General features: G+C 36.2%; 2 protein-coding genes across 30 annotated transcripts in view; both read left to right on the top strand.

The window, feature by feature from the left end:
• stxbp5l (syntaxin binding protein 5L) overlaps positions 1 to 14,400 on the top strand; it is a 235,801-nt gene extending 221,401 nt beyond the window's left edge. For 28 of the 29 annotated variants that reach the window (XM_073912154.1, XM_021478738.3, XM_021478740.3 and 25 more), the window contains 5 exons: positions 21 to 384; positions 4,486 to 4,651; positions 6,606 to 6,717; positions 11,585 to 11,805; positions 11,899 to 14,400. In XM_073912154.1, the coding sequence (XP_073768255.1) occupies positions 21 to 384; positions 4,486 to 4,651; positions 6,606 to 6,717; positions 11,585 to 11,805; positions 11,899 to 11,940 (905 nt within the window). In that variant the 3' untranslated portion in view covers positions 11,941 to 14,400. 29 annotated transcript variants of the gene reach the window in all.
• A 3,208-nt stretch (positions 14,401 to 17,608) lies between these two features.
• The window catches only part of poglut2 (protein O-glucosyltransferase 2), a 12,294-nt gene continuing 4,268 nt past the window's right edge, over positions 17,609 to 25,634 (top strand). Inside the window, 7 exon segments of the mRNA NM_200931.1 lie at positions 17,609 to 17,873; positions 19,915 to 20,120; positions 20,205 to 20,410; positions 20,664 to 20,741; positions 22,550 to 22,722; positions 23,208 to 23,445; positions 23,662 to 23,871. Coding sequence (NP_957225.1) covers positions 17,695 to 17,873; positions 19,915 to 20,120; positions 20,205 to 20,410; positions 20,664 to 20,741; positions 22,550 to 22,722; positions 23,208 to 23,445; positions 23,662 to 23,871 — 1,290 coding nt within the window. The 5' untranslated portion in view covers positions 17,609 to 17,694.

Genomic DNA, 25,634 nt, shown 5'->3' with positions numbered 1-25,634 from the left:
GTTTTCTCTCTCTGTCTTAGGCACAGTGTTAATGTTGAAGGGCTCTGTTCTGCGGTTTGGTTTCCTGGACTGTGGGGGTGCTCTTATCAACAGTCCCTATGAGGTGTGGCGGGACCAGCATGCACCAGATGACCCAGATCGACCCCGCAAGAGGAAACTGGTCAACTTCTCACCGTCTTCTTCTCAAGAGGCCTGTGGAGATGGTCACTTAGCGGTGGTGTGTTCGGAGAGGCAGGCCAAGGTCTTCTACATGCCCTCACAGGCCTGTCTATATGTACACAACATTACAGAGTCGTCCTTCGTGCTGCGGGCTGACGTGGTGTCAGTTTCAAACAGCGTATGTCTGGCCTGCTTCTGCGCTAATGGACACATCATGATTTTGAGGTTAGTTTTAACTGATTTTTTAAATGTAGAAAACTGGTGTAGCTGGTAGAGTTTAGGGTAGTCTCACATAGCTCTCAGAAGATCTGGAATCCATAGCAAGTCATTTATTTGACATGTAAAGCAACCATTGAGAATTCAGTGTGTAGAAGTATTGGATATATGCCGTAAACTATACACACATTGGAGAACTCTGTGTCTGCTAATTATGACAGATCTAAACATGATGCTTTTCTTCCATATGTTGTGGTTTGCCATTGTGATGGCTTTGTTTTCAGGTGGACTGCTAGAGAAAGCAAAAAAGACACACATCTCATAGAAATCCTGTCGTACTCATCCAAATAGATGGCAAATTTTAAATTATGTGTTTCATATGCATCAGACATTCAGCTAAGAGTCCACAGATATGGCATATGAGGCTGAGCACAGGGCTGATAACCAGGCTTTGGGTTCTAGTCTAGGGCTGCACAATTCTGATTGTGCACAATTTTTATTGCTTAAAATCAAGATCACGATATTCTCACAATTCTGTAGGTGTAAAATAAAATTTAATATGAGTAGGCTATTATTATTGTTATTCTCAAACAACAATAATATCAGGGTATGTGTAGGTCTACTGTTGGTTAAAATGACAAATTTTGTAAAGACTTGGAAAGGTGGATTAAACAGACTTTAAATATGTCCTGGTTGTTAATTCAAAGTAAAGTTATTACAACTATTCATAATCCTGAAGTTTAATTAATATGTTTGAGACATATAAAGAGTTCAGATACAAAACCTTCTAAATCCATCAGACCTCTTTTTTTTTTTGTAAATGAGCATTTTCTATCAGGCTCCTCTGATTGGGTTCAGAAGTTTATTTTTAAAGATAATGAAAAGGTTACTAGCTAGTATATAAAATAACTTTTTTTTTTTTAATTTCACAATTCTTTGATTTTTAACTAAATAGATTTTCTTTTGCGTCAAAACCAGCTAATTCGACATGTGCTTTTTTTGCAAAAACCTCTAAGTCTACCTATTTGACAAGACAATTACACAACAGTGTAATTAGTTGAAGAATCACTAAAGATGCAATTAAAAATGATTTTATCAAACATAAAACACATTACACAAACCACCTAAAATTAAAAACACATAAATCTGTTAAGTGGTGTTTAACACAAAACACAAGGTAGGCGTACTGTGCAAAAAAAGGGATGTCTCTCAGACACTTTTAAAAAAACTCATTCACTCATTCTCACTATACTTAAGGTACTGGTCTCTTTTTTTTTGTCTCTTGTTTATCCTCATAGCATCCATGCTTTGTCTTTTGTGAAACCGAGTTGCTGATTAATGTAAAGTAAATCAGACTCAAATTCAAAGTAGCATCACTGCACAAAAAACGTTATGAATGCATGCTACACTTCCAACTGTACAGTGTGTTTTCTTTATCTTATAATCCACACAGTTTTGAGGTGAGGGATGTTTTCATTTGCCATTCACAGATAGTAGGACAGGCTCATGCAATTCATCAAACTCCTTCTTTTAAAATCGGAAGCGGAATAAAACAGCCTCCTCACAAAGTCGGCGTATCAGTGCGCTGCTACATTGAAAACATTGATTTGAAGCAGAAATATTTGTTGAACATGTACTATGTGCCAAAAGCATTCGCTCAATGTCATTAGCTTATTTTTTGTCGGAAGTGGCGTTTAGCTGCTTTTGCATCCTAAATTTTCATATTCTTGCCATTTGTCATTGACAACATTATTAGACCATTTTTTTACACTGGTAAAATTATACAATTGTCATTATCAGATTCCCTTTTGCATTATTTTCAACATTATATAGGCTAGAGTAGATATACTGACACTGTTACACATTTATTTTCATATGCACAACACTTTGTGTTCGCTATAGAGGAAAACGTATCAAATGCTTGTCATAATCATAACTCTAAAATGAGATATGATCCTTTAAACAATGTGCACACTTTTGATTTCACTTTCACTGTCAAGTGCGCTCATGACATGGCTGCCATCACTTTGAGAAAAAAAAAAAAAACATGCAAATCATACTTCCCTCACAGCTCCCAAACAATTGCTCTGTGCAACAAAATGAACATTATTTTATTTAATTTAACTTTATTACCTGTTTTTCACAGCCTATGCAGAATTTATTCACTAAAGTAAACGGCGGGCATGCACGTGTCCTCTTGGTAGTAATAATAATAATATTACCTTACATTTTATAGAGCAATTTTCTGAACACTCAAACCCCTTTACACATTGGGGGAATCTACTCATCCACCACCAATGTGTAGCATACACCTGGATGACGCGACAGCAGCCATATTGCGGCAGACCATACACCAGCTGATTGGAGGAGAGGAGACAGTGGGATGAAGCCAATTATGATATGGGCATAGTTAGGAGGCCATGATAGACAGAGGAAGGTGGGCAAATTTGGCCAGGATGCCGGGGTTAAACCCCTACTCTTTCTCGATTTTTAACGACCACAGAGAATCGGGACCTCGGTTTAACGTCTCATCGGAAAGAAGGTAAACCGAGTAAACAAACAGTGCGTCAGCTCATGTGTGATTTTGCAGCCGCGAATACATCATTACGTTAAGACAGAAATAACATTTTTTATATCTTATAGATACAGTATGTGACACTTTTAACATCATAAAACAATGTGAAGACTTGTGCGACCACCTTTATGCCTTAAATCATAAAAAAGCAGGATCAAGATCGTTTGTAGGGCTGAATTGAGGTCGCGATCTTTTTCGATTAATCATGCAGTCCTATTCTAGTCTAAACAAATGCTAGTTTAATATAGCAGAAAATGCTAATTAAATTTTTAATAATCTAAATTTATGTTCCTACATTGACAAAATGATTTGAAAAAATGTGTTTGTTGATCAACAGAATAATTCGAAGTAAATGCTAAAATCATAATATTTCAATTCTATTTAATATTGAATAAAATCTTTTGGATGAGACGTTAAACCGAGGTCCTGACTCTCTGTGGTCATTAAAAATCCCATGGCACTTCTCGAAAAGAGTAGGGGTGTATCCCTGGTGTCCTGGCCAAATTCCCTCCATTGACCCTTACCGATCATGACCTCCCAATCATCCCCATCCACCGAATTGGCTCTATCACTGTCTCTCCACTCCACCAATAGCTGGTGTGTGGTGAGCGCACTGGCACCATTGTCCTGTGGCTGCCGTCACACCATCCAAGTGGATGCTGCACACTGGTGGTGTTGAGAGACCCCCTCATGATTGTGAAGCGCTTTGGGTTTATGGCCATACACAATAAATGCGCTATATAAAAACACATTACTTACTATTGATTAAAATAGTATAGAAGTAACAACAATCATATTTAAATATTGATTTAAATAGTTTAGAAATAACAACAATAAAAAATTTATGTTGTGGTCTTTTGGCTTGTTGTGCTTTTCTTTTCTTTTTGTCATTAACAAAATATGTAACTATAAATGTCTGTTGGACCAAGAAAATACATTTAAAAGTATACATTTCATATTTGCTATTACTTTTATTTCCAGTTTTAACTGTCATAAATGTAAAATCTTTTTTTCTGTAATAAGATTTGTTTATTTTTTAAACTGCATTTTTTTCTGTACAGAATAACTAATGTAAATGCATTATCAAGACATGAGCTCTTAAACCCTCTGTAAGGACTACCATTATAAGTGCATTACTGTAAACGCAATGTTAGCTCATTTTTTTACAAAGTAAGGGACGAGTATAAATGTCTTCCTCTAATAATCGACAAAATTTGACAGGTTCAATCAATACAGCTTAACTTAAGTTTAACCTGAACATTCCTTTAATACCAGCTCAGGAACTTTTTTTCCATTGATTTTTTTCAGCTTAATCCAGATTACAGAAAACAGCTCAATCCTTCAATAAACTCCAAACCTCTAGCCAGAAAAGCTGCGCTGTGCTTTTGTTGGCTCACATTAAATCCTACCTTCAGTGCACTATAATATTTTAAGCATCGCATTCTTCATTCTGTTTTTCACTGCCATTTCTGATACAAAGGATATCGGAATGCACTTTCTAAGCCTCTTATCTTACATGTGTGTATGTTTTACAGCCTTCCCAGTTTACGGCCTCTGCTAGATGTGAGTTACCTGCCGTTAACAGACATGCGCATTGCCAGAACATTCTGCTTCACCAACGGAGGGCAGGCGCTGTATCTGTGCTCCCCCACCGAGATACAGAGAATCACTTACAGCCAGGAGATGTGTGTCAACCTACAGGTGGCTGTGCCTTGTGTTTGTGTGTGTGTGTGTGTGTGTGTGTGTGTGTGTGTTTGTGTGTGTGCGCGCATGCTGAAGGTGGTTATTGAAGTGAAATGTCATGCTTGTCATGGATGCTTTGAGCTCTGCTGAGCTGAGCCCGGCTGCATCTCGGCTGTAATTTCTGCCACACAGGTTGTCATTCTGTCTTTTCTGTTTTTGGTTCGGATGGAAATAGAATACGGCTATACTATTCATTCTATTTTTGCAGTGTGTGCTATGTGCACAGTATGCAAATTTTTTGTATGCATTGAACTGCCAACCTGAAGCACCTGTGCTCACCAAGGCTTCATGTATTTCATTGTGAAATTGAGCCCAATTTAAAATTACTTGACTTTTTTGTAAATAAAACAACAAAAAAGTATTTTGGTGATGGCAAAGCACTATTTTCAGCAGGCAAAACCGATTTTCTGTGATATTATAGTTTAATGATCGTTCTTACAGTATATTATTTTTCTGATGTCATCTTATTATTATTATTATAAAGAATCCAAAGTTATTCTGTTGACATTTTTTGCTATTTCAGCTGAGAATTTTGTAAAAAATTTGTGAATTTATGCAAAATTATTTTGGGAGTATCAAAACTAAAAACTTAATATATGAATTAAAAAATAATATCTTTTTTTACTTGTATTTAATGTTTTTAAATCTAATTAGATCCACTTATTTGGTAAACAAAGCAAAATTCTCATATATTATATCTACCATATATTTACTAAAAAAAACATAAATTGTTACTTTACAAACTGTTTTGTACATAAATCATAAGAACTATTTCATATTAGTCAATATTATTACTGAAATTAATAATAAAAAAGAATAAATATAAATTTTATATATAAATCACACAATTACATAAGTAAAAAAATAGATTAAATGAGGGGATAAAAATTTGTGGAAATCTGTAGATTTCTATGTGCACAGATTGCGTGTGGGTTTACTCATTTCTAAAAACTGATTGCTTAGATCTTTGCAATTACAACAGTAAAAAATATTTTAATAGATATTTTTTTAAATGCTAGTATTTAGCTTAAACGGTTCTCTAGATACTAGTTAACAGATACTAGTATTCGGCTTTACTAGGTTTACTAGGGCAAGTTAAAGTAATTAGGCAAGTCATTGTAAAACAGTGATTTGTTCTGTAGCCAATCAAAAAAATATTGCTTTTAATGGGGCTAATAATATTGACCTAAACATATTTTATAAATATAAATAAAAAATGCTTTTATTATAGCCAAAATAAAATAAATGGGACTTTCTCCAGACAGAAAAAAATAATAATATCAAAAAAATAATAGCAAATACAGTGAAAAATATCCTTGCTTTGTTAAACATCATCTGGGAAATGGATTTGGCTTCAACTGTATATATACAGTTATTATATATCCCTATTATATATTATTATATTATAGTTATGTACGTATGTATGTACATAACTGTCTATTATATATTATCATAATATACAGTTATGTATATATCCCTTCATTAATCAGAGGTCGCTACAGTGAAATAAAACGCCAACTATATATATATATAGTTCAAGCCTGAAATTAATTATTTATAAAAATATAAGTTTTTGCCTAAATTGAAAAGGAAAATCAGAAGATGACTGAAAGGCTTGCTGCTATTATTAGTGTCCACTACAATGTGGCATACATCACTGTTGTTTGAACTGTTCACTGTGGACTGCTTAGTATTCTGTAAGCATACCATAGTAGTTCAATTCAAACTATAGCCTCTCTTCTTTTCTAACTGCCCATCAAGCACTCAAGATAGAAAGTTAAATCTTTGTTCATTGTACAACATGTAACTGTACTGACATCTGCTGGTGGGATTTTGAACTAGCTATCTTTTTCATTCTATTATTTGTACTGGTTTGTTTCAAACCTTTTGATATGCTGTTCATTAATTGCAGGAGACATTAGGGGAGCTTTTTACACCCATCGAGACCCCTGAGGCTCAGAACCGTGGCTTTCTTAAGGGCTTTTTTGGTGGCAATGCCCAAACCTTCGACAGAGAGGAGTTATGTGAGTGTGCATATATTTATCAAGCCCCCCTCACCCCCTCTTTCTCTCGGTCTCTCTCATATGTGCATATTTTTTACTACCACACTAAATTCTTGTACTTGAGTTGAGTTTAGCACTTGAAGATTATGCTGAATAGGATAATACTGTCTGATTGGCATTGGCATATAAAGTGAATAGATTTAAAGTTAAACAGTAAATCATTCATTTGTTAGGTCTGACATAATGCATTATAATCCACTGGTTTAAATGCTATCAGATGTGAAGTATTAGCTCTCATATAACTACATTTTTTATTATAAAAAATAAAGATTGTAGACTTTATATTGTTACTAAAATCTGAAATGGGCAGAGAATGATTCAACTCTATACTGTGAATGTTGTGACTGAATCTTAAAGAGCACATCATATGTGTATTCTCAAGATGGTCTGATAAGTGCTTCCAACTTAAAATTGTAAAGAATACTATTGAGGCTTGGAAGCCTGGAAACAGCATTCCATACATAATGACGTATTGCAGCACCTCTTTTCCCAGTCTGTATGAAAACCCAAATTGAATTCTGAAAAATACTCTGAGTATTCTGATTGGTCAGCTGTCACCTTAAGTGTGTGTCTCAAATGTAACACCCATTATCATTATCAGCACTTTCAGATAATTGACATCAGTTTCTGTATCAATTTGAGAAACATGTTCACAAGACTACAACTCATTGAAGTTATTATGACATTGATGTATGACATAGAGAATCAAATAGACTAATTAGGTACTTTATTAGTTATATCTTGCTGTAATACAGGCCCGGATTGGCTAATCGGGAGGACCGGGAGAATTCCCGGTGGGCCGGTCCGTTTTTTGGCCGCGAGGGCCGGTGTCCCTAGCTCCAGAATCTGTTGCTCTCAGCAGTCACACTTTTTAAAAATAATTTATATATTTACTTCACAGCCTTCTTATTCATTATTTTACGTCAGCTCTGCTCTTTTTATCTATTTTCTATCTTAGCCCCGTGAGCAGGATTGTGGTGCAGTGGTTAGCACATTAGATTATGACACAGCCGACCCGGGTTCTGTACTCGTCGAAATAATTTTTTTTTTTTCATTTTTATTGTTAAGACATATAATACTGTAAGGGTTGTTGAACATTTGAAGTTCTAAAACAGCTGTTTTCTCAAAAAAAGACGTGATAGTGTAATTAAAAACTGAATTGGAAAATGACCTTATTTTAATATAGTCAGTGGTGAACTGAGGTGGGCCGGTCTGAGGCTTGAAACTCCAGGGCTGAAAAAGAGTCCCACTCCGGCCCTGCTGTAATATACATCTTTTTACCTTCAAAACTAGCAAAAATGTATCATAGCATGTACTGAACAAGGTCTTATTCCTCATTCCTCAGAGATTTTTCCCATACCGCATCACCCAATTGCTGTAGATTTGTCAGCTGCACATCCATGATGAAATTCTGCTGATCAGCCACATCACAAACATGTTGAAATTGGTACTTGATTTAGATCTGTGACTGTGAAGGCCATTTGAGTTTAGTGAACCCATTGTCATGTTCAAGAAACCACTTTAAGATTTGAGTTTTGAGACACGGCGCGTTATTGGCTGTAACAGGAAAGATCCACTATTGTAATAAATGGATAAACTTGATCAGCAACAATACTCAGGTAGGCTGTGACAAATAAACAATGCTCAGCTGATGTTAAGGTGTCCCAATGAAGGCCTAAAAAATCTTTTGTATAATAACCATTGATACAACGCAGGATAAATCCATGCCTTCAAGCTGTTTACACCAGATGTTGCAATAGAAATCAAGACCCTATCATTTTTCTGTAGTCCAGTTTTGGTAAGAAGTGTTTCAGTTTCTTGTTATTAGTGGCACATTAGTGGCATCTGTGTGCACGTTTGCTGCTGTAGCCCATCTGTTTCAACACTCTGAGTTGTGCTTTGAGAAATGATCTTTTGTTTAGTCATTATGTGAGAAACCAAGCTTTTCAAAGCTATGAAACAATTGAACTCATTCAAAGAGTTCAAAACGCTACGCTAGGGACGCTTGGTGGTCAGAACCATGTAAATGGCACAAAAACTCCAGTCAAAACTATTTTAAATTAAAAGTCTTCTAATTAAATGTCTTCTTTTATAAAATTTCAAGGTGTGTTTGCTCATTGGTAGGCTCTGCTAAACAGGCCAAGAATAGACTATTAGTTATTATTGCTTTCATTTTACAAATGTCTCACTAAAATGTCTACAAACAAAGTAAATCTCATCTGAAATCAGGTAAAACCAGTGACATCTGTTCAGTGATTTGAAATTGGGGATGTGAATCATGTGAGTTTTATAATATTGCACAGATCGCCTCCCCAGAAGAAAACCATTGAATTTTCTAAATCATTTGAAACAGTTATAAAGCATCAAAGTCCCTTTTTTAAAATCTTGTAACCTTGCAGATATTGAACCATTGATTTGAAACAAAAAACTGTAAAGGGTTCCAATTTCCATGTAGCAGATGCTTTTAAAGCAGAAATCACTGCTACTGTTTACTTTGGTTGTAACAAGTGGATATACACTCATTGGCCACTTTATTAGGTACAACTGTCTAACTGTTTGTTAAAGAGCCCATATTATGGGTTTTTGAAAATTCCCCTCCATGTAGTGTGTAACACAGCTCTAAGTGAAGTGAAGTATCCAGCTAAGGCTTAAATCTGTAAGAATACAGTGTTTAAAACGGTTGATTCATCTATAAAAGAGTCGACTCACAGTGCTTCAAACGAGTCGCCTTGATACCGAGTCATTAGGTGTTTCGCCATGACGTACGAACGAAACCAAGTTATTCACGTGCACGCGCAAACCCGGGAGATTTCCGCCCTCTGACGCAGAAACCCAGACACACACACACACACCCACAAACACACGCACACCCACAAACACACGCACACCCACAAACACACGCACACAAACATAGTGGTCGATTGAAGTCACACTGCAGATGGATATTATATCGAGTCTCTACCCAAAGATGAAACATCAGCATTATAGCCAAGCAGTTGGAAACTACTGGAAACTTCTGGAAGCTACATGCTACAAAGAATACTTCATCTGCGTTTGTTAAAAGAAGGATCAGTAAAGAGTAACTTACTGATGGACGTCAGGATGGGTTTCTTCCATTTCTCAAGTGTAAGTACTTGCGATTAAAGTTGTTGCCTCGTTGACTCTAGCTTGCAAATGTATTTAGTTGTGATTTGTTACTTGTAACCGCGTGTACTGTATCAGGTTAACTGGCTATATTCTCTTATCGCGTGCAAAGTCACGTTAAAAACGCGACGCGTGCTGCATTGTTTATAGAGCTCCGTGGTAGAGGTCAGCATTCCCGCGGCAGTCCCCGCGCCAGTTTTCTGCAGCGCGGGAATAAATTTCCGAATAAATTGCGGGAGCGGTCGGTAACGGGTTTAATTTGGGACGGGAGCGGGCTGTCTAGCAATATCACGGATATTGCTATGTGAATGAGAAAGATGTGTCTGCTTGGTGCTTGTGTGTGTGTGTGTGTGTGTTAGTGTGCACGCGCGCGTATGAGAGAGAGAGAGAGAGAGAGAGAGAGAGAGAGAGAGAGAGAGAGAGAGAGAGAGAGAGAGAGAGAGAGAGACAGAGAGAGAGAGAGAGAGAGAGAGACAGAGAGAGAGAGAGAGAGAGAGAGCGAGAGATTTGTGTGCTTGGTGCCGTGTGTGTGTTTATACAGACAGCTTGGCTGTCTGGACTGTATAGCTGGGTGATTTTTGGTTGTGTTCTCCCCCGCTCTTTAGCTACATCCAGCAGGATAATAAGCCATATCATAAAGCACAAATCATCTCAGAATGGTTTCTTCACAGTCACCAGAACTCAATCTAATAGAGCAGTGGTTCTCAACGTGGGGGTCGGGACCCTCTGAGGGGTTGTGGGACAATGAAGGGGGTCACCTGGTGATTTCCAAAAATCTATTTATTTTTATTAAACCATAAGAATGACCATATTTTATCCATAACATACTGAAGAGAAAAAATAGTTGTTTATAGTTACTATATACTATATAGTTACTATAGTAGCTTATAGTTACTAGTTATATTGGATTGCAACCCCTGGGGTAATTGCATTATATTAAAGACACAGCAATAGCGTCAGATGCAGCAGATTGTTTTTTTAACTCCAGGTTAAACTTTCTGGCTCTTTACAGCACTGACATACATTTAAAAAATTAAACAAAGAATAGACTTGGGTCTATTGGTGTGTGTGTACGCGCCATTGCATGCAAGGTTTCTGTATTTATAAACACCTCAGAGGATATTGGGGGTTGCGAGTCACTAGCATTATCATTTTGGGGGTCCCGGGCTAAAAAGTTTGGGAACCCCTGCAATAGAGCACCTTTGGGATGTGGTGGAATGGGAGAATTGCATCATGGATGTTCAGCCGACAAATCTGCAGCAACTGCGTGATGCTATCATGTGAATATAGACCAAAATATATTTCTGAAATCTTGTTGAATCTAAGCCACAAAGGATTAAGAAAGTTCTAAAGGCAAAAAGAGGGTCCAATCCAGTGCTAATTAGGCGTACCTAATTAAGTGGCCGGTGAGTGTAGTTCATTACTGACTTTCCGTCAGCTTTATCCAGTCTGGTCATACTTCTCTGACCTCCTGCATCAACCAAGGATTTTAGCTACAGTATACCCACTCACTTGATCTCCATTTCGTATCCTTCATTGCAAAAATACAAAAGTTCCAGTAGATCAGCAGTTTCAGAAATGCTTATACCAGCCTGTCTGGCACCAACAACCATGGCACCTTCAAAGTCAATCAAATTACCTTTCTTTCCGATTCTGATGCATTTGGCTTTCTCTTGTTAAATAGTTGGCGAGGCATCGGCGGGTAAGGCATCACGCAGCCTGGCACAGCACATCCCAGGACAAGGTGGTATAGAGGGCATGAAGGCGGCAGCAGGCGGAGTGGTTGGGGATTTGGCTCGAGCTCGCATCGCCCTGGATGAGAGAGGACAGAGGTTAGGGGAGCTAGAAGAAAGGACTGCTCTGATGATGACCAGCGCAGAAACTTTCTCTAAACACGCTCATGAGGTATGAAGGAAAACAAAAGAATGAGAAGTATGAAATACAGTAAAAGCACTAATGCACATGTTTAAATGTTTTGCTTTTCCTTTTTTTCCACAGCTAATGCTTAAATGCAAAGACAAGAAGTGGTATCAGTTTTAGAGGGTCCTCTTGGAGGCGTGTTTCACTGTCGTGCCACAAGAGGGCGCAACTCTGGTACTTGGACTTTCACTCTTTAAAAGAGAAGAGACAGAGCGAGCAAGACTGATGGACCAAGAGGGACTTAAGGGCTGTTCAGATTCTCTTCTGTCTGTGTACAGGACTGACTTAAAGAGGTTAAAAAGGCAAAGGCCAGATCACGATATTGGGAGATGTACCATTAGTATTTGAGAGTAAGAGGAATTCTATACCCACAATGTAAATCCGACGACATCTTCATTTATGTACAGGGGTTGACCAGGGTCTCCTCACAACAAGTAAACTGACTCTCGCCGTGTAGATAATGGGAAAGTTACGAAATCAACAAGAGTGCATGAAACAAAATGGATGACCTATAAAAACGTAAAACTGCCATATTAAAAAGCAGCATGTTACTTTAAAACAAAAGGTAAATAAAAGATTAACAAACTTTTATTTAATAACCTAAGCCAATAATAGAAACTATGACAAAAAACTTTATATTTTTTAAAATAGCAAACAAATATATATATAAACAAAAAATGTATACCTGCATTGCTATAAGGCCAAAATGTTTTCTTTTTTTTTTTAATGACGCCATACTGTTTCTTTCAGCGATGTATATTTTCAGAATATTTACCACTCATGTCTTGTTACATTTGACACCAATTTATCCACTCTGGAATGCAAATCAGGCCGATGGCAATTCAGTTGGCCAAACCCACGACGCTCAGTCACAAACACACACTTTTTCCGTTTTCTTTGCTGCTAGCTCGAAAAAAGCACCACAACCAACTTTTTAATCCGTCTCCGAAAGGTACTTCACCCGCTCCTAGAGACGTATGACGTGACATGGTTTTAGAAGTGTGAGTAGTACAATGTATTTGGCGCCACGTGACGAGTGTATGTCTGTGAGGTCCTTTTCGAGCGTGTTTCTCCTACGTAATACTTAACGTGCCATATTCTAGATGGGTGAAGTATCTTTAACTGTAAACTAGCGATGAATTAACTCGTCTGTGGTTGATATTCTGGGCTCTTTATCTGTGTAGATAAGACAAGCCAGCCAAGTTCAAACCAAAAGGTTGGCTCTTCATGCGTGTCTGTGAAAGTACAAATACCGTTCGGTTTGTTTTCTAATTCGTCATGATGTTTGTTTTACTATCAAAGCTCAATTTCAGCTGGCCTGTTAGTTTGTTTCTAGTCTCTTCAGTTGCCTTTGGGCACGTGTAACAAAGATTGTGCGTCGTTTTGTACTTCATTGAGGACAAGGAGTGAACGACCTCTGATTTCTCTGCCAAAGTCTGAATGCATTGTGGAGAGATATCCTTCACATTCCTGAATAATGGATGATTTTTGTTTGTTCCTTTTTTTTTCCACTCAATATTACGATTCAAAATGTTGTTTTCTACCTTTAGTGTCTGACGATTGTTCGCTTGTGTCTTCTGGTTGTCAATTGACAGTGGAAATGGTGTTTAGACCAATCAGTGGGCACTACTGATGAATATTTATGTTTTTGTTCTTTTTGAATATGTGTCTGGAAAGATCAACGTGAGTGAGCCGCACTGCGGTTCGCGCATGAATTAGTGTTAAGTGTAAGCTGAATCTTCCAGAATCGTATTTGAGACTTATGTTGTGTTTCTATGATTTGTCCTCTGATGACCTCTGACCTTCTAGTGCTTTACTGTAACAATCTCAGCATATCTTCTGTAGTCCATGCCTCTGCCCATTTGGCTTTGTATATACAAGCTGCTACTCAGTAACGTAAATGTTGTGCATTGAAATACAAACTCAAGGCTCACGAGAAACACATCAACCGTTAGTCAAACTTGGGCTCTTACGCAATATTATTTTTTTTCTTATGCATTTATGTTGAAATAATAGCTCATGATAAAGGAAAGAAGACTGCATATGTGAAGATGTGGACTCAACAAGACACTCAAGATGCCAAAACCATGTAAAGATGGTCTCTGCTGAAGAAACCAGTGGGTTTAAGTTCATGTTTGCCATTAAATTTGTTCAACCGACTCTCCAATGATTCCTCTTCAGTGTCAAAATAAGTAATAACTGACTCTCACAGACAGGGTGTTTTGTTTGTATGTTCTCAGTTTTTATATGAAAATGTACAGTTCAACCTGGAGGAGAGCGACATGGTCATCAAACTAAATTATGTGATTTGGATATTCCTCTGTGAATGTCGTACCTGTTTAAAGATGGTACCGTGTCTGATATTCTGACTGAAGTTCTGTAGGTCTGTAGTTCCCTCCACCCCAACACCTGGTCCTCTGATACCTTCAGAGAAGGCAGCAAACGTCGGTCTTGTTTAAATGGATTATGCCACCTTTCGTTCTTATCGATATTCTAGTAGTGTTATAGAGGTTATTGAAAACAAAATGGAAAAATATGTTGATGCAAATCAAATTGAAATAAACATTTATTGATGTACACAACATCATGAGACTGGTTTGTTTTTGCAATATCAGGCATATGGTGCCATCACTACAAATAGTGAATCTAGAAAGTATTGATAGCACTTCACTTTTTCTACATTTTTTTATGTTCCAGCCTTATTCCAAAATGTTTTAAATTCATTTATTTTCTCAAAATTCTACACACAATACCCCATAATGACAATGAGAAAAAGATTTTTTGAAATTGTTGCAAATTTATTAAAAACAAAAAACCCTGAAAAATCACATGTACGTAGGTATTCACAGCATTTGCTCAATACTTTGTTGATGCACCTTTGGCAGCAATTGTAGCCTCAAGTCTTTTTGAATATGATGCCACATGCTTGGCTTGGCAAGCGTTTCCCTGTCTTTGGGAATTTTTGCCCATTCCTCTTTGCAGTACCTCTCCAGCTCTATCAAGCTGCATGGGAAGTGACGCTTTACAACCATTTTCAGATCTCTCCAAAGATGTTCAAAAGGATTTAGGTCTGGGCCTAAGGACATTCACGAGTTGTTGTGAAGCCACTCCATTGATATTTTGGCTGTGTGCTTTGGGTAATTGTCCTGCTGGAAGATAACCTGTCAGCCCAGTCTGAGGTCAAAAGCACTCTGAAGCAGATTTTCATTCAGGATGTCTCTGTACATTGCTGCATTCACCTTTCCCTCTATCCTGACTAGTCATCCAGTTCCTGCTGCTGAAAAACATCTCCACAGCATGATGCTGCCACCACCAAGCTTCACTGTAGGGATGGTATTAGATAGCTTAAATGGCTGCCCAGCTCTAGGAAGAGTCCTGGTGGTTTCAAAAATCTTCCACTTACGGATGACAATGCTGTCTCGGAGGTCTACAGACAAATCCGTCTTCATGCTTGGTTTGTGCTTTGACATGCACTGTCAACCCTGGGACCTTATATAGACAGGTGTATGCTTTTTTTAAATCATGTCCAATCAACTGAATTTACCACAGGTGAACTTAAATTAAGCTGCTGAAACATCTCAAGACGTCCTATCAATGGAAACAGAATGTACCTGAGCTCAATTTAGAGTTTCATGGCAAAGGCTGTGAATAATTATGTACATGTGATTTTTCAGCTTTTTTCTTTTTAATAAATTTGCAACAATTTCAAAAACTCTTTTTTTTTCACATTGTCATAATGGGGTATTGTGTGTAAACATTTGAGGAAATAAAATGAATTTAATACATTTTGAAATAAGGCTGTGGCTTAAAAAATGTGGAAAAAGTGAAGCGCTTCGAATACTTTCCGGATGCACTGTAACAGTCCTGGTACTAGACTTGGATGCCTGGGGGCCAGACAATCAAAAATTGTGGCAGGACCCCATTGTTTTTTTTAGAGTAATCACTATTAATATATTTATTATTTACTTTTTCTTTTTTTGTACTTTAATATTTAAGAGTATTGCCATTTTGTGTAAAATTAAATCTGAAAATTATGATTGCATATTTGATAATGGCCGTTTTATAGGCTATGAACAATGTAATGCTTCTCAAATACATGTTGGTCAAACTTTTTTGACCTCAAGTAACAGCTCTAAATCTCCTTTAATGCCTGATGAGGTTCAAGAAAACCCAGAAAGAGATTGGGCAGTGTTTCCATACAGAACCTCACTACAAACTTTAGATTCTCTGATCTTGGTGCAATTTGCTCATATTCTGTATGATTTCCAAATTGTTTGTTAGTGACCAATGGATAATAAACCATAAGTATTGCTACATAAACTACAAACTCTTGCTGAGTATAAACTGATAACATATAATCTAGATTAGTTTTATTTAAAGTGACTTTTTACGTATTACATACCAGTTAACTGATTATTCACATTACAAAATGGCTATGGAACATTTTATGACAGTTTTACTTCTAGTTATAACCAGTGACATTCCTTGTATTTTTATGTTTTTTTTTTTTTTTTTGCTAAGTTTGGACAAACTATTTAAAACCTGGAAGATTAAACAATTAATGTGTGTTCATGTCCAGGACGTAAATTAGCCAGAACACATCTAACGTTACAGTATCTAGCCATCCTTCAAGAATGTGTCATGGTAAATTCGCAGTCCCCACCGTCATTGTTGCTGGGTTCTCTTCAATGAAAGACAGCGGTCGCCACAGCTTCACTTTAGTAACAACACCTTTTGTCATGTTTGTAGCTGATAATATGCACATTGTGACTGACAGATCCGTTACGCTCAACCAAATACACACAGCGCCGACTCCAAGCAACATTTGCAAGCGTCTTTCCTCTTCCTATTACACAGCCAATCACCCTCCAGTAAATTGTGGCATCATAGTACACAAGGTTCGAACGTCCAATCATATTCACGTTCACAGAGATTTTTCACACGAGTGTTTCTGTGGGTTACCGTACGTTCACACCGAAAGCGGCGAGAGCGTCAAAGTAGCCGGAAGTCATTCATTTTCAATGAGAGCCGGAGGCGATAGGCGACGATAAGCGGCGAGGAGCAGCGCGGCGCGTCTTCGCCGGCGTGAGCGTCGAGGAGAGTTGAAATGAAGTCAACTTTATGGTAATGAGCTATGACGCGTTTCGGCGGCAAGCAATCAGAATGAAGACGTCCACTGCTTGATAGCAGTTCAGGGAACACAGACCTGTGAACTTTGGTTCCGACCACAGTTGTTCCCAAGGGTTTGATTATTGCGGTCGCCGGATTTCCAATTATTTACAATGTTTTCTTACAGGAACATACATTAAATAAGTCACTGGCGAGTTACTGATGTTCATTAATGTTATATAAATTTATCTTTAAAAAGCGGGAATCTCACGCGATGTGACAGTACAAAACAGTACTGCTGCTTCAGGATATTTCAGACATACGGACACATATTGAATAAATAGAGCAAAGCCACACCACACGCAACTTGATATTCCATTGTTATATGAATTTGATAAAAAAGTGCGCAACATTTTCACGCTAAAAACATGCCTTATGCAGGAATGTAACTGATATGCTGCAACGGCTCCTTTAAATATGAGATCAGTGTAGCGAGTTTTGACGCTCTCGCCGCCGGAGCTGAAGGCAGTCAGCGTTGTCGCCAGGGCGGCCAGAGCGACCTTGGACGCTCTCGCCGCTTTCGGTGTGAACGTACGGTTAGTTTGCACCGAGCTGCTGATATTCCACAGAATGTGAGTATGTGGTAAAACATGTATTATTAGTGTTTTAAGCTGTTTTATTCAGAGCTCTTTTGAGCGTTGCCATTGTGATGAGGAGGAGATGACAAATGAACGCGTCCACTACTGAAAGCCCTTCTCCATAAACATGTTGAGGAAACTTTTGCTGCTCTTGATGTCTTGCATCATTTTCCTGACGCGGAGATCAAAGGCAGCGGCAGCGCCCAGCGCGAGCAAAACTTTGGTGTGGGGTCCAGGACTGGAGACAAACGCTGTCCTTCCTGCTCGCTTCTTCTTCATACAGACTGTGGACACCACCGGAACAAAGTGAGTCCTGCTGGATGACCATAATGGGGCGTTGTGGCTTAGTGGTTAAACATCTGTCTGCAAAATAAAGACTGTGGTTTCAAACCCTACATTAAGACATCATTTTCACGTTCTTTTTATTAAAGGAAAGATTGTACTGAAAATATCTACAACTGACCACCATACTTCCCTATTCATTAATCACAGTACATTAAGACATGGTATTAAAAAGTAATTAAAGTGTTTATAATTCACGTACACTTTTATAATATAAATATTAACGTGGTTAAAACCAGAGTCAAGAATCTTCTTTTATCATATTATAATACAAATATGTAGTTAAAAAATATGATATACATCTGGTGGATGATACAGTTGAAGTCAGAATTATTAGCTGCCTTCGATTTTTTTTTTTATAATATTTCTCAAATTATGTTTAACAAATTTTCACAGCATGTCTGGTATTATTTTTTTCTGGAGAAAGTCTGATTTGTTTTATTTTGACTAGAATAAAAGCAGTTTTTAATAATAATTAAAAAAAAACATTTTAAAGTCAAAATTATTAGCCCCTTTTAAGCTATATTTTTTCAATAGTCTACAGAACAAACCATCATTATTCAATAACTTGCCTAATTACCCTAACCTGCCTAGTTAACTTAATTACCCTAGTTAAGCCTTTAAATGTCACTTTTAGTGGTATAGAAGTGTCTTGAAAAATATCTAGTGAAATATTATTTACTGTCATCATGGTAAAGGTAAAATAAACCAGTTATTAGAAATGAGTTATTAAAACTATTATGTTTAGAAATGTTGAAAATCTTTCCGTTTTTCACAGAAATTGGGGAAAAAATAAACAGGGGGGCTACTAATTCTGACTTCAACTGTATATGAACAAAGCATCCATGGAATTCTTCAGAATAGACAGAGGTTAGGCTATACTGGGGAATTTGTTGTCTGAGTGTTACTGAAGTAAACATTTTATGGTTAGTGTGATTTCTCTAAGTAGGACATCTATATTGATCCTGAAACAATATTCCAATCAGCCAATCAGATTTGAGGGATAACTTTACAGTTTCTGTTAAGGTTAGAGTAATGTGCTTTTCCATCATTGCTATTCAACTCTTAATCCTTTCTGAATTTGGCAATAATTTACAGTTAGGGTGAGTTAGACATTGATTTAGGCATGGGCTGGTATAAGATTGTGACTGAATGATAACCTTGGATAAAAATATCACGGTTTTGCAGTATTGTAATTACTGCTCTAAAATATATTCTTTTTAAATGTCTAAGTAAAAAACAACATACCGTAGGAATGGTATAATAGAAAATTGTGGCGGTTTTAAAACCTTGACCTTTCCAAATTGTGGTAAACCTTAAAACTGGTTATCAACCCATGCCTACATTGATTTTATGTTAAAACAGCAATGTTGTTCCAGGATCATTATAGGTATTAACACAGGATCGCATCCTACTTTGCAAAATCACACCCACCCTTGAAATCTACCCACACAAATAAAGTCTAATAAAATAAACACTCTTGCCTGACATGTTATGAACTCTAAATAACTTATTAAAAAGCATTTTTTTTTTTTTGTGGAAAAATGAATTTACTTTAAATCCATTTTATGCTATACATGTTTTAAACCTAAAGTGCCACATACAGTATACTAACAGGTTCATCTGTTGATTCTTAAAGTGGTTTCTTTAAAGAACAATGACAATAAAAGCCTTTTAATTGAGGCAACTGTGTATTGAAGGTGCCTGAATAAATCTGCCAAAATACAAATTAGTATTATTAAATCATTTCATGCTAGTCTTATATGATTTTATGCTTGTCTCCTAACTGCACTGTAGAATCCATTGTGCTGTGTGATCAGTTACACTATTAAATAACAAAATCCAGGGAGATTCCCAGAACAATTTTCCCCAGGGCACTGAAAAATGTCTTGTTTGCGTATGTGACCTTTACATTCACATGTCTTTTGTTCATGTTAAGAAATCAGCTTATGTTTATCATGGCTACAATAATAATGTCTTTGCTGTTTTGATTACTCATTTTCAGTTTCACAACTTCTCCTGGAGAGAACACCTTTGAAGTGAAGATTACTTCTCCAACGGAGCCATATGCCAGAATCTGGATCCAGATTTTAGACAGGAACGATGGCTCCTTTCTGGTTCGGTACCGCATGTATGCCAGTTACACAGACCTGCATGTTGAGGTTCTGTTGAAAGACAAGCTGGTGGGGAAATCTCCATATGTGCTCAGAGGTCAGAAGAATCAACAGTACTTCATGATACACGCATGCATAATGTTTGTAGATTGAAGCTTTTTCCTTTTCCTTTTTTGCCCAGGTGCAGTGTATCATGAATCATGTGACTGTCCAGAGCCTGATGGTGCATTGTGGGAGAAGAACATGCACTGTCCGGCCTCTTTCTCTCAGATAGAAAGCGATTTATCTATATTTCAAAGTGTGGATCCAGATCGTAATGCCCATGAGATCATTCAACGTTTTGGGAAAAGTCACAGCCTGTGCCACTACACGATCAAAAACAACCAGGTGCACATATGCATTATGAATAAATCAATTAATCAAGAAATAAATACATGAATAAATGGGTAAATAATAATTTAGATTTATATACATTTGATGATATAAATGTAAATTTAAGGGGACATCGAAGAGGATAGGACATAAGATATGTCATATTTTCTTAAACCCTGAAGGAAGATTTCCAGATTAAACCAACATTTAACAAAGACAGATATGTATCAGGATGTCAAGTGTTTATTTATTTTTTTTCTTATTGAAGGTTTATATCAAAACACATGGGGAACATGTTGGATTTAGGATCTTCATGGATGCCTTCCTACTGTCCCTCACTCGAAAGGTGAGTGTTGGCCCAATGTGCAGCTACTGCACATGCATTTGAATGTTTTTAAGCTCATCAGTTATGTGAAGTAAGAATAATCTTATGAATAAATAAACAAGTTCATGTACTTGGTTAGACATTTAGTTTTTATAACCACTAGATGGCAGTGTTGCAGAACACTTGGAGTCCTTCCGGCATAGAAAAAAAAAAAGACTCAAACATGTACAGTGCTGATTTTAGGTTAGGAATGGGTTAGTTCTATTGTCCCAAAGTAGTAGTGAAGAAATTCATACTTTTATTAAGCAAGGATGGATTCCGCTTATTGAAATGAAGCGCAAATGCATTTGCAATGTTACCAAATATTTATAGAAAATATTTTCTGTTTTAATTCGATGCTGGTTTTTTCAAATTTCAAGATTTCCCCAGAAAAACTAAGCAGAATTTTTGAGCACCAAACCTGCAATTTAGAATGATTTTTGAAGGCTTGTGCTACCAGTTGAAGCTGGTGGAAATGTTTCTAGGTAGGGTTGTACTACATTTAACAGTAGCAGCAAAAATCTCATATGATTTAATGTTAAATCTTTGAAAGAAAATATCAAAAAAACTGGGGGTAACGAGAAACTCAAAACACTGGTCACACTTTATAAAAAAGATTCCATTAGTTCATTATTTATTTAGCTAATAACAAATTTATATTAAACATACTTCAATGTTTACTAAAGCATTGTTAAAATGCAAAGTTTTATTAATTAGTTAATGCAGTTTGAGTTAAGAACAATCAACAACATGTTAATTAGCTAATATTATTAAAGACAAATAAATTGTTTATTCATGCTAGTAAATATACATTAAATCTGTTCTACCAAAACATTTTAAGGATTTAATTTAAAATGTAAATGTAAACTCCATAAAAAAACAGTAAAATATATTTAAAGATTTTATTTATATTAAACCCACTTAGATTTTTTTTTTAATCTTTTTAAATATTTCCCAAATTATGTTTAACAGAGCAAGGAATTTTTCACAGTATGTCTGATAATATTTTTTCTTCTAGAAAAAGTCTAATTTGTTTTATTTTGGCTAGAATAAAAACAGTTTTCATTTTTTTTAAAACCATTTTAAGATCAAAATTATTAGCCTCTTTAAGCTATATTTTTTCGAGTGTCTACAGATCTAACCATCGCTATACAATAACTTGCCTAATTACCCTAACCTGCCTAGTTAACCTAATTAACCTAGTCAAACCTTTAAATGTCACTTAAAGCTGTATTGAAGTGTCTTGAAAAATATCTAGTCAAATATTATTTATTGTCATCATGGCAAAGATAAAATAAATCAGTTGTTAGAAATGAGTTAATAAAACTATTAAGTTTAGAAATGTATTCCATTAAACAGAAATTGGGTAAAAAAAAAAAAAAAGTAAACAGGGGGCTAATAATTCAGGGGGGATAATAATTCTGACTTCTACTGTGTGTGTGTGTGTGTGTGTGTGTGTGTGTGTGTGTGTGTGTGTGTGTGTGTGTGTGTGTGTGAGCGTGTGTGTGTAATTTTATATATATGTAGAATTAAATGAAAACAATAATATTATATCCATATCTTTATATATACACCCATCTCTCTCTCTCTCTCTCTCTCTCTCTCTCTCTCTCTCTCTCTCTATATATATATATATATATATATAGATAGATAGATAGATAGATAGATAGATAGATAGATAGATAGATAGATAGATAGATAGATAGATAGATAGATATAGAAATAAATATGTATGTTTTACTACATCTGTAAAGGAAAGATTTCCATAAATAATGTTGTTGTGTGAGCAGGTCAAGCTTCCAGACATTGAGTTTTTTGTGAATTTGGGCGACTGGCCCTTGGAGAAGAGACGGGCCTCTCAGAATCCCAGCCCGGTGTTTTCATGGTGCGGCTCCAATGACACACGAGACATCGTGATGCCGACCTATGACCTCACTGAGTCTGTACTGGAGACCATGGGCAGGTAAAACAACTGAAGTGTGACTCTTGAAAATGCAGTTAACATAAAACTTTTTATGGAACAGCATAAAACGTTTTTATGGTTTTTAAGGAACCCTGGGATTTAAGGTTTATTATAGCAAAATGTCAAGCAAATGGTTTAAGGAAAAATTCAACAAACAAAAGAAATAAAAAAGGAATAAATAAAACTATATATCTAGTGTTACAGTAGAATTTTCACAAATTGCATTCCCCTGATTATCAATACATTTCTTTCGTTTCACATCATTGTGATATGTATTGTCATGTATCTTTGCTAAAAAAAAAAGTTTACAGTTAATATAGTGGTTTGTATAGAAATGTATAAAGTTTTTTAAAAATCTTTTAGCACATAACAATCTATTCAATTTAAACTAATCTTTAATCTATTCAACATTATATTCCTCTTCTGACTGGTTATATATTCTAATTGATTTAAATACATTTTGTCATTTGTTTCTTTTGTGGTAGAGTAAGTCTGGACATGATGTCTGTTCAGGGACACACAGGTCCAGTGTGGGAGAAGAAGATAAATAAAGGGTTTTGGAGAGGGCGAGACAGCAGAAAAGAGCGTCTTGAGCTGGTCAAACTTGCAAGAGCAAACACAGCCATGCTTGATGCCGCCTTAACCAACTTCTTCTTTTTCAAACACGATGAAAGCCTTTATGGACCCCTTGTCAAACACGTGTCCTTTTTTGACTTCTTCAAGGTTAGTAGCGTGATCAACTACACAAAACAAAAGTTTCAGTATACTACATATTTATTTATTTATTCATTTAATTACATTTCTTTTTTTGCACTTTTGATTTTGATGGTCCATTTTTGCTATAAGTAACTAAATATAAGAAATTAAAAGTAATTTCCACCAGAGTATTAGTTAAAGGTTAGTTAAATGATGGTTATTTGTACATTTTTCCATTTACAGTATAAGTATCAGATCAATGTGGACGGGACGGTAGCGGCGTACAGACTGCCTTATCTGCTTGCGGGAGACAGTGTGGTGTTTAAACACGACTCCATCTATTATGAGCACTTTTACAATGAACTCCAGCCGTGGGTGCACTACATCCCCTTCAGATCTGACCTCAGTGACCTGCTGGAGAAGATCCAATGGGCCAAAGATCATGATGAGGAGGTACTTCATCCACATGTACACACAGGCACTTCTCTACTCATGTCAACACAAAACATTTGATAGCACAGAGCTGTTTTTATTAGCTGTGATGTTATTTAGACTATTACTATATGTTATTACTAAATGCCATGAATGTAGTAAGTTTATATGACACTGCTAAGACATTTAAGGTCAGGCATTGCTATTATTTTATCTTGTTGACAGAAAAAAAGAGAGATTAAACCAAACCCTCTTGAACATTGTAAAGTAACTTTAAGGCATGGCTTAAGTTGCAGACTGCTGTCATGAAAACTAATTATATGATAAGACACACACAACCATCAAGTATAAAATGTTTTTCAGAGATCACTGGCAGCAATCATTTAACTGAAACTGTCTATGACATTATAATCAGGGGAGTCATTTCCTTTTGGTATTTCATTGTATACCAAAATAATATACAATTATCAAACTAACTGATTTGTTTTTTTTTATGATTTAATTGAGCCAGAAGTGGTTCTTACTAATTATTGTTGCTATAAAAGGTTAATACCTTTGTTTGTTTTTATTTATACATTTTATTTGTATTTCTGAGAGTTTTTGGTCTGTGGGAATTTATATTTTAATTGTGCAGTATTTATATATATTATTTTACTTATGTGTATGCATGTTTTCTACATTATTACCTAATATTAAACAGGTCTGGCAGTATATTTAGTTAATTATTAGTTAATTAATTTTTATTAGTACACATTCAAATAACTTATTTCAGAATTAGTATTGTTTCTTTTCTCTTATATTATTTATATATAGTTGGTTAATAATGTTTTATAGAGTTTGCATGTTCTCCCCGTGTTCGCATGGGTTTCGTCTAGGTGCTCTGATCTATAGGTGAATTGAATAAACTAAATTGGCCTTAGTGTGTGAATGTGAATGTGTATGGATGTTTCCCAGTACTGAGTTGCAACTGGATAGATATGCGCTGTGTAAAGCATATGCTGGATAAGTTGGCGGTTCATTTTGCCGTGGTGATCTCTGATGAAAGGGTCTAAGCCGAAGGAAAATTAATGAATAAATGAATGAATATTATATATAAATGCATCCATTAATTGATTTTTTTTAAATGAATTGTTACACCTGGCTCAGGGATGTAACATAGTGAGGGAGACGAGACGGCAAAGTATAATCAAAAAGAAGATTTATTTAAATCAATTGAAATAATATAATCAAAAAATCAGTATCAGTATGTTCAATCAGCGTGAAATGCGAGTGAAAGGATGCGGTAAATGTTGTCAGTGATAGTATATGGATGCGAAACGAAGCTTAATGCCTAAATTGGAGCGCTGCTCTGACCAACTACCAAGTGACTGGACAGCGGCCCCGACGAACTCTCTGCCGGGTTTTAAATAAGGGCGCTGACCTGCATCAGGTGCACTGAAGGCACGTCCCCAATCTAGAATCAAATCAAACGCACAGAAACACAAAACAGCGCAGTCCTAACAGAATAAATTAGTAAATTAATGAAAGAAAATGTAATAACTTTCATACTTTGAAAAATGTCATTCAGTGTAGCAGTAGCTTAAACTATATTTGTATTTCGCATTCAAACATTATGTCTACATTAAGCATGGGACGACAAACCGTTTTCAAGGTAAATCACAGTTTGGCAAAGTCAAGATTTTAAAACCGCCAAAATTTTCTAATGTGTCGTTCTTACGGTATATCTAAGATGTTTTTTATGCTTTTTTTTTTGCTTGTTTTTTAGGACAACAATTTCTTCAGCA

The sequence above is a fragment of the Danio rerio genome, chromosome 9, assembly GCF_049306965.1.
Source record: "Danio rerio strain Tuebingen ecotype United States chromosome 9, GRCz12tu, whole genome shotgun sequence".
NCBI classification, from domain to species: domain Eukaryota; kingdom Metazoa; phylum Chordata; class Actinopteri; order Cypriniformes; family Danionidae; genus Danio; species Danio rerio.
The sequence above is the reverse complement of the archived record's forward strand: the minus strand, read 5'-3'. Positions and strand labels throughout refer to the sequence as shown.